This window comes from Cupressus sempervirens, chromosome 6 (genome assembly GCF_028749045.1).
Source record: "Cupressus sempervirens isolate cs-2001-9-10 chromosome 6, ASM2874904v1, whole genome shotgun sequence".
NCBI classification, from domain to species: domain Eukaryota; kingdom Viridiplantae; phylum Streptophyta; class Pinopsida; order Cupressales; family Cupressaceae; genus Cupressus; species Cupressus sempervirens.
In genome coordinates, this window is record NC_143123.1 from 349,013,479 (window position 1) to 349,023,430 (window position 9,952).

Genomic DNA, 9,952 nt, shown 5'->3' on the forward strand with positions numbered 1-9,952 from the left:
TAAACCATTTTAATCTTTAAACGGCTAAAGATAATCTATGGAACAAACCATCTTACAAATTAAATTCTACATTTCAAACATTTTCTTATAGAATTTGATGACGAGTGCTCTAAACTTCTCAATTATCTTTAATAAATCAACCCAAAAATCACTCTCATAATTATTATAAAACTGTATGCTATCTTTAAAGATATCCCACTTTAAAATTTAAAAGTTTTCCTATTTTCACTTATATATTCATAAAGTTTTCAATCTTTTCCTATTTTTCCTCCAATTTTAAGTACCATAATTGTAGTGAATTAATATTTATGTAGATTATAAGAATAGATACGTGAAAAAAAAAATAAAAAAAAATCAATCACCCCTCTTCAAATTGTTTTCATCCCTTATGAAGTCTTCGAACCTTGCCTAAAATTAATTAAAATGATTATGATTGCATTTGTGATAAAATAAATGAATATATATATATATATATATATATATATATATATAATTAAATATTAAATAGTGTTAATTATTTGCTATCAACTTTATTAATTTGTTCTCTAAAATCATGTCAAGAAAATGAGTTATTATTCATCCAATGAAAAATTAATTTTAAGAACACATAAAATTCATTAATAAATTAAAAAACTTTAGAAACATGTCAATTTCAGGAAAATTGTCATTAATGATTGGTGCAAAATAATTGAATAAATACATAAAATTCATCAATAAATTAATTAACTTACATGGTGCAAAATAATTGAATAATCAGAACAAGTGACTGCAATAGTATATGGAGAGCAAAATATAATGACCCCATAAGGCATTAGCTATACATGTTGTGCTAACCAAAATAAGGTCATCATCAGCCCACATTTATAAATATTTTGCAAATCAATTTATGAGCAAACTTAGGGTTCGTTTCGTCATTTTGGTTCATCACTTGGAATAGGGAATAGGAATATGTGTTCCCATTTTAACTCTAAAATGAGCTTATACCCATTCCAAAAAATACCTATTATTGGAATAGCCATTCCTAGGGCCCGTTTGGTCGCGGGCATAAGAATGGAGAATAGACATGTAATATTGGGAATAGGAATGGCTATTCCAATAACAAGAATTTTTTGGAATGAGTATAAGCTCATTTTAAAGGAGAAATGGGAATACGTATTCCTATTCCCTATTCCAAGTGACGAACCAAACAGATAATGGAAAACGTATTCCAACTTTTCCATTCCTATTCCAGCAACCAAACGGGCCCTTATAATGAAAGTGAGCCCATTTACAGAGATAGACAGACACGTAGAGACCAAATTGTCCTTTATCCCTAGGGCCATTGGGAAGCATGGACATTGGAGAGGAGGTGAGAGACGCTCTGCGACCATTCTCGAGCAATGCCAGCGATGACAAGCTCGAAGCCCTTGCCAGAGCCGCCATTGAAGTAATACTCCAACGTAAAACCGAGGAATCGGCTCTATCGGCTGACCTCGGGGATGACATTCAGCTGATAAAACGCAGTTACTCGGCGCTGGTGTGTATCTTCTTGGAGGCTGCCCGCGCAGATCTCTCTTCCCCCAATTTCCTCGCCTTCCTCACAAACGACTGCTCTTTGCCCGCTTCCACCGCAGCCCCTCTCTGCGACCTCCTTGCCCAACACAAACCCCAATTGCGAGGGGCTCTTTCGCCGACTGCCAACCATTCTTACCTTCAACGTCTCACTGGAGTTGAGTGGAGGCTCGATTACTGCGTCTCCGCTTCGCAGGACAAGGGTTTGAAAGAGTTGCTTTATTTTTTAGGGTTTAAGACCCTCGATGTGCATTCGGCCTCCCCTTCAGAGGGCACGCTCGAATTTGCCTGCACGGTGGAGCAGCTACAGGATCTGCTTGCGCAGTTCAAGGATGCCTGTAAAGCACTTGAAAGGGGTTTGTGATTCATGCCTTCATTCACTATAATTCAGAGAGTCCGTCCATTTATGCCAGGTAACAATATTTTTTTGTCAAGCGAAACCTTTCTCCGATTCCCACGGACATAAGGTTGTTGTCAAGAAGCTTTGGATCTTAGCTTATGTTGTAAAATTCATTGTACTGAGTGTAATGGATCTTAGCAAATGAGGTGCCATTCAAAATAAATTTACAAATTATATTTATTGTATTCTCGGATCAATTAATCAATGGGTATTGATTATGCGTGCTCGATTTTATTAAAGTAAGACGACCATTTACAATTTCTCACCCGTAGACCTTTTCTGAATAATGATTGAGTTCGGTGTTTTTTTTTTTATGTAATGTTGAACTCGGTTCTTGAGATTTTGAAACTTGGTGGGACTAGAATGCATACCGCAATTATCAAGAAACAGCCTTTGCTAAATGACTACCGGAGTTATTTGCCGCCTTGTTACAATGAGCTAATTTACGCCTAGTCCCAAATGCTCCTCTGTTACCATCAAGCTTGGTGTGTTATTCCCAAATTATTGGGGCACTTTTGTACTGGCTTACCTCATGTTGTACCAAGTCGAATTCTAGAACTTCATATAGCATCAGAGGCTGCATAACATCATTCTGATCATTGCAATAAAAATCAATATACACTATCAAGGATTCTAGTAGCTGTAATTGACAAACATATAAGATATCAATTGGGTATGGTACTATTGTCCGGTTTTCTCCGAACATATGATTTATTGGTGTGATTTATATGTCCAATTTTATAGAGTTATTAACACTTCCAAATTTACACATTAAGATAATTTCTGATAGTTGCAGATATATATTCTTCATAGTATAATTTATGCATTGGATAGTCGCAGATATATATTCTTCACAGTATACTTTATGCATTGGACATATTTGTTCAGAGTAGGTATGAAACAGTTTTGGAAGTGGACTAGATTCCTTCAGTCAAGTTTTTTCCTACTCAGCAGGCCGCAGGCTGAAATCATATGAGAGTGACACAAGGATAGAGCAATACATTTTAAATTTTGGTGTACATATGTTTTTGTTTTTTTCATTAAATGTTTAAGTGTTGAAGATTGTAGTTGTAAAAAAGAGATCTTTTATCCCTGATCTTATGAAATAGAAATATGTTTGTTATAATCGTTGTGGCCACCTTCAGTTGAAAGAGACATTTGTGATAACATTATATAAAAAATATGTGTCATACATTATACAAAGAGGAATATGCATGGAAATATGAAGTATTGAATATTTGGAAATTTGAAGGGTCATACATTTGAGATTTGAAGAGACCTTTGTGTATAAGATGAAGAGTCTAAATGCAATCTATTTACGTGATTATTTGGTGCATTGTAATTAATCAAGTCAAAACTTTGTACTTGATCATTTTTATCATCAATTAAAGAGATATATTTGCTGGCATGGCTGGGTGTTTTCCTTTAGGTGATAGGGTTTTTTCCAGAATAAATTTAGTGAGTCTTTTGTGTATTGTTTATGCGCTTCTTTATTGCTGTTTATCTGATTTCTGGACAAAAACTTTAACATCAGGAAACACTCTCTAAAGGGCTCCACTGCAAAACCGGGACATTGTTTAAGATACTGAGTTATAGAGATATGTTAGACAGCAGTAAGAATGAACCCTCTAATAGTACTTGGAGATATGATAATCGATTGATATATAATATTAAATAAAGGAGAGAATATTTCTTAAAAAAACAATAAGAAGATTTTAGTGATAATGAAATTGAGAATTAGAAACAGAATAGAAACTTATTAAACTAGTTAAACAACTTAAAAAACAAGAAGTTACTAAAAACTGATTGATTTAAAAGAAAGTGACTCACATGACCAATTATACCAAATATTAAGGTGAAGCCACTGGCAGAGAACTATTGCCTAGGCTTCAACATAATCGGTGATTAATCTTTTACCCTGTGACCAATCAGATTTCTTCATTGTCCTCCCACAATGTCTATTTTCAATCTTTCTACATTTTAAATAGAAAAAGATGCAGGCTTGTTACGATCAGACAATCTGATTTGCATGCTGGCACAACTTTTCTGGCCAGAATAACGGTTTCACATAATTCAACACAAGAGAAGAGCCGAAAATCAAAGCACTCTTGGAATTAGCATTACTGGCTTCTTTAGACATGATGAGGGAAACTACGGAAATGGTGAGTTTGTCCGTCCTGTGGAATTTCCCAAACACACCAGCTGGCTAATAAAGCTACTTCCCCTCCATGCAGGTGAGGCGTGTTGCCTATGTAGATTTCTCCATGCATCTCGATCACCAAGATTGATTGTTAAAAAGAAGATGTATTCACACAAATCCATCTAGGAATACTTTACTTTTTCTTGTGCATGATACAGAGAGCATAGGAGCTATGGATATACAGAACAATTGAGTTTGGTGATGCCGACAGGTACGAGGTCTGCTTATTTTCCATTACTATGTCTAGTATTGTCATTTGTTTTATAATTTTATAGAAACTTTAACAAGTTAAACTCTTAGATGGCAGGGGATGGCCATTCCTATAACCTGCTTGCTTCTTTTTTAACAAAGCATGCTTCTATTTTCTCTGGTATGAGCATCTAGTTAAAATAGGATCCCCTGCTATCAGTGTGAAAATATGGCCCTACTGACCATAGATAACTTTTCCCTGTGAGAAGGCCCTTATTCTAAATTCTTCACAACCCTTAATATTTTGGAAACTTGCTTGCGCAGGGTGTTAGGTCATTTCTCTTGCCTGCAATTTCTGATAAATCGTAGGTCATTCCGCCTCCTTTTTTGCCAGCACATATCCTTCGATTTCAACAACAATTCATCTCTCTTTCCCTCCAACTTCTGAAAACAGGAGTTTACTAATTGGATCTGATGCAGAGGGTGGTCTGTGAAGTTGTTAGCTGTTTTGTTCATAATCAAAAAACTACATCTTCACTCTTTATAGATTGGGATTCCTTGTTACTGAGTGAATGGAATAAGCTAGCCGATTATCTAGAAAACCTAGGGGCAAATAATAAGGATTTAGTCTCCGCATTATTGGATGGTATTAGAGATCTTCCTTTTGGGTGTATCAAGATTCAGGAAGAAGAAAATTAAATGTCTGGTTACACATTCAAGCATATGGAGATTGTTGATAGATACATGATGGTTAAAAACGAAGATACTTCTACAACTCAAAAGAGAAAATGTTACTTGTAACTCCATGCTACAATATTAATAGTTGTATTAGTAAACTTGAATGTATATGACTCAACTCAGATGGCTTTCTTTTTTAAATGGGCACAACTTTGTTCTAGTTGTATCATTAATATAATTTATAATTAATAATCTTTTTTGAAAAATTGACGCCATATTCTCAGTTCCGCGGTTTAATAAAGATGGAAATATAAAGATATCATTTTTCAAAATTTTCCCCATGTGATAGATTATATACATTTGTATATGTTTGGATGACTGGCTAAGTAAATGCTATTGAGATCTATGGTATTATTTATCTGACGTCGTCTGCAACCACTATGATTTTGTAGTAACCCTTACCGTTATTAAATAAGATATCTTTGTCTTCCTCTTCATTAGGTAGACATCCAAAGTTTTAACAGAGATTGTCAGGGTTGTGATGAGTATGCTCAGAAACAAACGGAGTATAGGGAGTAGAATTTGAGGGTTTTAGTTAACCACGTCAAAGTAGGATCGCATTGTTTTTATTTGTTCTTCACCCTAAATTCATTACAAATCAAATTTAATAATGCTATCTGAACAATGTAACTCTATAAACCATCAACCCTCTACGCAAATTATCCTCCGGCATGTGATTAACTCAGAGATAATGATAAGTAGGAGATAATTTCCACAGTAAGTCAAATTGTGATATTGCTATCAGGATTTAACTGTGTGATTTTTGAGTCAAACTCATTGACCCATGTTTCATGAGTAGTGATTCAATATGAATCCATCTCCCATGAGAATAAATGGAACACTTAGCACTCATTGGATCTAGGTGATGCTCAATATCTCTCAGAGATAATGAACATCAACATTTTTTGTCACGCAGAATAACTTGATGCGGACACAAAATCAAAATATTGTTTAACTTTGGTTATTGCCAGTTCTGCATTATGGATAGAGATGCAATGGCCACCCCTTAATAGCATTTTAAAAGATTTTCAACTAGATAGTCATGAAGTGCATTTGGTGGCCTGGGAAAGCATAGTTGAGAATATACTAAGAAGGATTCTACTTGTCAATCATCTTTCAAACTGCTGCTAGTAACTACATACTCAACTGTTTCAACGATATCTCAAGTTTATTTTTCTTCAAGCAGTCATCCCGTGGCCTTCAAATATGTTTATTAAACAGAAACAAAAATGGGCTGATGGCCGATGGATCTGATGACCACCAACGGAATGATCTTCTTGTCACTGTTTCTGCACACATGGACCTTTATTTTAATTTATAATCTCTTTTTATTAGACACATTCGTGAATATTAAGCTCCACTAGATGGTGGTTGACACTAGTACAGTCACACTAAATAAGTAAAATTAGGCTTTTAATATTTTTAATTTGCTTTAAGTTTTTTCTTCAGATTTTGTAATTTTACATTAGTATATTATATATATATATATTTAAAGTAACTCTCTTTGTAAGTATATTTTATATATATTTAAAGTAAGTCTCTTTGAAGACTCTGAAAATTTTAGTCATCCTTGTGAATGCTTTTCCTGCCCGAGAAATTCGAATAAACATAGGGATGCACCTCAAAAAATTGTGTCTAAGAACCACAAAGATTAGACTAAGAACCACAAAGATTAGACGCAAATCTAAAACAAAATGGCCATTCATTTTTGTAGATGTACAAATGCATCCTTCCAACGACCTTGCTTCTAACCTGCTAATTTTTAATAATATAGTCTTTGTAGTATCTTTTCTCTTAAAGCTGACTTCATGAACTTCAAGATCGCTCTCAAACCAGAATACCCATTCTATTTTGATTGCCATATTTTTTGGGACCATCAGTAGAATTTTCTTTTTCTCCTCATTTAACTCTACAAAATACTATTTGATAATATTGTAATAGATCTTACTGTCTTCATCTAAATTGAATCTGCCTGTACATGTGCTGTCATGTCCCCAATTTTTGGTGACAGTTCGATTTAATTAATTTAATTAATCTGGTTGTCCAAAGTAATGAATATTTTAATGAAATAACATTCCTCAGCAAACGAACAGCTGTTTCAAACCGTCCTGCTCTTACAGTCATCCAAAGGTGTGCCACTTTTACAATCATATGAAGGGTGTGTTGCTGGAGGAAAGCTTGGTTGGGCAGGTTTGCCTTGTCCTCGAATAGGTGCTTAGTGCAGACTCTTGCAAGCTGTTACAGTCTGAAATTAGTGCTGTACTGGAGACTAGAAGGTGTCAGCAGTGCCATACAAGCTACAGCTGATGTATGTGAACCCTATTTAAATCTGAAGCTGCCATTAAGGGTGTTGTACCATAGATGGGAAGCTGCTACAGGACCATACAGGTCTGAGGATCTTTAGGAACGATCTTCATCAGTCAAGGGACCTCACTGCAGTACCAAACACACAGTCTTTTCAGGTTCTTGTTATTAATTTGGGTTGCAAAAAAAAATTAAGTACAAGTTATAGATGTCTAGTTCTCCTTATTGCAGTCCAGTATGTAACAGATGTTATTATTTAGCTTAAGTTGGACTGTTAGACAATTTGGTGAAAACTAGCTATTATCATAAGCATTTATTTTAGAACTTGTGACAGTTCAATCAGATCTTCTGAATTTTGTTCGCATTGTTATTATTATATTGTATTCATTGCGTCTGTTACATCCATCTTATTTGGTGAATTTGTTTGAGACATTACATCCTTACCATTTAACGGTTGCATGCCAAGTATTTGACGAATTGCCACAGTTCAGTATTGGTTTTTAGTGACCTTTATAGTAAGGGTCATTTCATGTGCTTTAATTGATTCAACTCTTCGAGTAAGACAGACCATTTTCTTTCGACATTAGCACTTTTGGCTATAATTAAAATTCAATCTACCAGTCCCTTGCAATAGTCCATCCTTCCCTCTAGCATAGGCATCCCACAACAGATACTTGGTTCCTTAAAATTTTTAAACTCTATAATTATGCAAATTCTTTCTTTTAATTCTCTTTTAGAACTATTTGTACACATACATTAATTGATTGAATTCTTCTTTCTAAAACAATAATTTTTTTTTCCTTTCCATGTGGATAGTTTCAACACTTCTAAAACAATCATTTTTTTTTCTTTCCATGTGGATAGTTTCAACACTTACCGTTTCCTCAACCATAACTTAAAACTTTCAAAATCCATACTTTGTAAATTCTTTCTGATTATTCTGTGTTCACTTTATAAATATCTGATATTTTCTTAAAAGTTTCTATTCCCCTAGTGGTTAAATATCTGATATTTTGTTGAAAGTTTCTATTCCCCTAGTGGTTAGAGATCCTGCCATTTGATTATGATACATCATTACGAGGTTCACGAAGGATCTGACTTGACTTGTATGGGTTCAAGGCACCCTCAACAAATTTTCTGATCAAAATCAGACTCCATAAGTCCTATAAGTTCTTGGTGAGTCTGCAAAGCCAATAAAAAGAAAACAAAACATGTCATCTTCTATCCCAAAAAGCACTAAAAATTAAATACACTTACCTATCTTAAGCTTACTTTCACTTGCCCATGTGATTTCAAACTATTTTGATATACTTGGGATTCAGTTTTTTCTTTTACGAGCTGAACATTATTGTAGGAGCTGATAGAGTTGGATCAGTGGTGGATAGGTGCAAACAAGAAGCTGATACAAAGTGTTGAATTTTAGTTACACTTTCCACCTTCAAACTTCAAGCCTAAAGTATTCAAGGTAAGTTGAAAATCTTCATTGTTTCTTTTTATTTATTATTTTTAACATTTTATAACTATATTAAAATTTTCCTCTATTCTAAATTTAAAATATTTACATTTCGACTCTATTTTGTTTTGTTTTCTTTCTCTTTACTAGTTTTTCATTCTAGCATCTTTTAACGGACCTTTCCAATTTTTGATCTCTCAGCGATGTAGGTTTCATAATATTTGTCAGAACCACAAAGGTAAGACCTTTTTGGAATAATGGTATGGCAAGCAAAAAGACATGGCAAGTCTACTGCAATTTTTTTTAATCTCAATGTTTTCTTTAGAAGGTCTCTTTGTTTCTCTTTTCTCATCTATCGGAACAACCCCCTTTCAGATTATTGTAGGGGCAGCCCTCTATTATTTCAGGCCGGTCTGATGACCTAACCCATAAATGAGAATCGATAATAACAGATGGCTGGCTTAATGAGCCGTGAGGGTATGTAGATTGCGGTGAAGATGCAGGGTTATTATAGAAGCTTATTCTAGCAGGCTCTGTAGAATAGTAGGGGCTGCACATGCAGGGTAGGGGGCATAGTATGGCAGAATAAGCGGATTGTTTTTTAAAGTAAACTTCTCAGAAACTAAAATTAAGTTATACTTGTGAGTTTTCATTTTTTAAGTTAATTTTCTCAGCAATTAGAACTAAGTTATATCTGCAAATTTTTCATACAACTCTGGACTTGCATTGTTTGAGCATATAATTCATTTAAATTGATTTAGAAGTTAAAAGTTGTAGACTGGTTTGACAATAAAAATCAAATAAATTTTGAGAAGCTAAAATAAAATTCTTTACAATATCATGGTGGTTAAGTAGATTGGAATGCATCCTTAGTTTTTGACCAATCGCAACTCACAATCACACGGCAGATGATTAAACTCTTACTCGCTGATCACTTAAAGAATCACTGCTAGTAGGAATATTTTTACAAAAGCACATAAAAACGTTCCCTTCATTATTCTAAAGCTTATTTTCATCATGGAGTATAAACACTTTATTGCAAAAAGTATTTGTGGCTTTTCTTTCAAAAAGAATTGAGCTTTCCTTGTGCTTCTTCATTTTGCATGCTATGTCCATA

At 34.2% G+C, this 9,952-nt stretch overlaps 1 protein-coding gene across 8 annotated transcripts; it reads left to right on the forward strand.

Annotated features, from left to right (window-relative positions):
* The first annotated feature begins 1,264 nt into the window (after positions 1 to 1,264).
* On the forward strand, positions 1,265 to 9,522 carry LOC149552557 (uncharacterized). 8 transcript variants are annotated; one of them, XM_089788153.1, is made up of 6 exons: positions 1,265 to 1,964; positions 4,006 to 4,185; positions 4,310 to 4,362; positions 8,758 to 8,847; positions 9,037 to 9,073; positions 9,211 to 9,391. In XM_089788153.1, the coding sequence occupies exon 1, from the start codon at positions 1,331 to 1,333 to the stop codon at positions 1,913 to 1,915; it is 585 nt and encodes a 194-aa protein (XP_089644279.1). In that variant the 5' UTR covers positions 1,265 to 1,330; the 3' UTR covers positions 1,916 to 1,964; positions 4,006 to 4,185; positions 4,310 to 4,362; positions 8,758 to 8,847; positions 9,037 to 9,073; positions 9,211 to 9,391. The 8 variants fall into 8 exon arrangements, with proteins under 8 accessions (XP_089644279.1, XP_089644276.1, XP_089644274.1 ...); XM_089788150.1 differs by having other exon boundaries at positions 4,310 to 4,369; positions 8,737 to 8,847; positions 9,037 to 9,522; XM_089788148.1 differs by having other exon boundaries at positions 8,737 to 8,847; positions 9,037 to 9,522.
* The last annotated feature ends 430 nt before the right edge of the window (positions 9,523 to 9,952 follow it).

What these genes read in the sequence shown, in the direction of transcription:
- LOC149552557 (XM_089788150.1), top strand. Translation starts at nt 1,331, where the DNA reads ATGGACATTGGAGAGGAGGTGAGAGACGCTCTGCGACCATTCTCGAGC.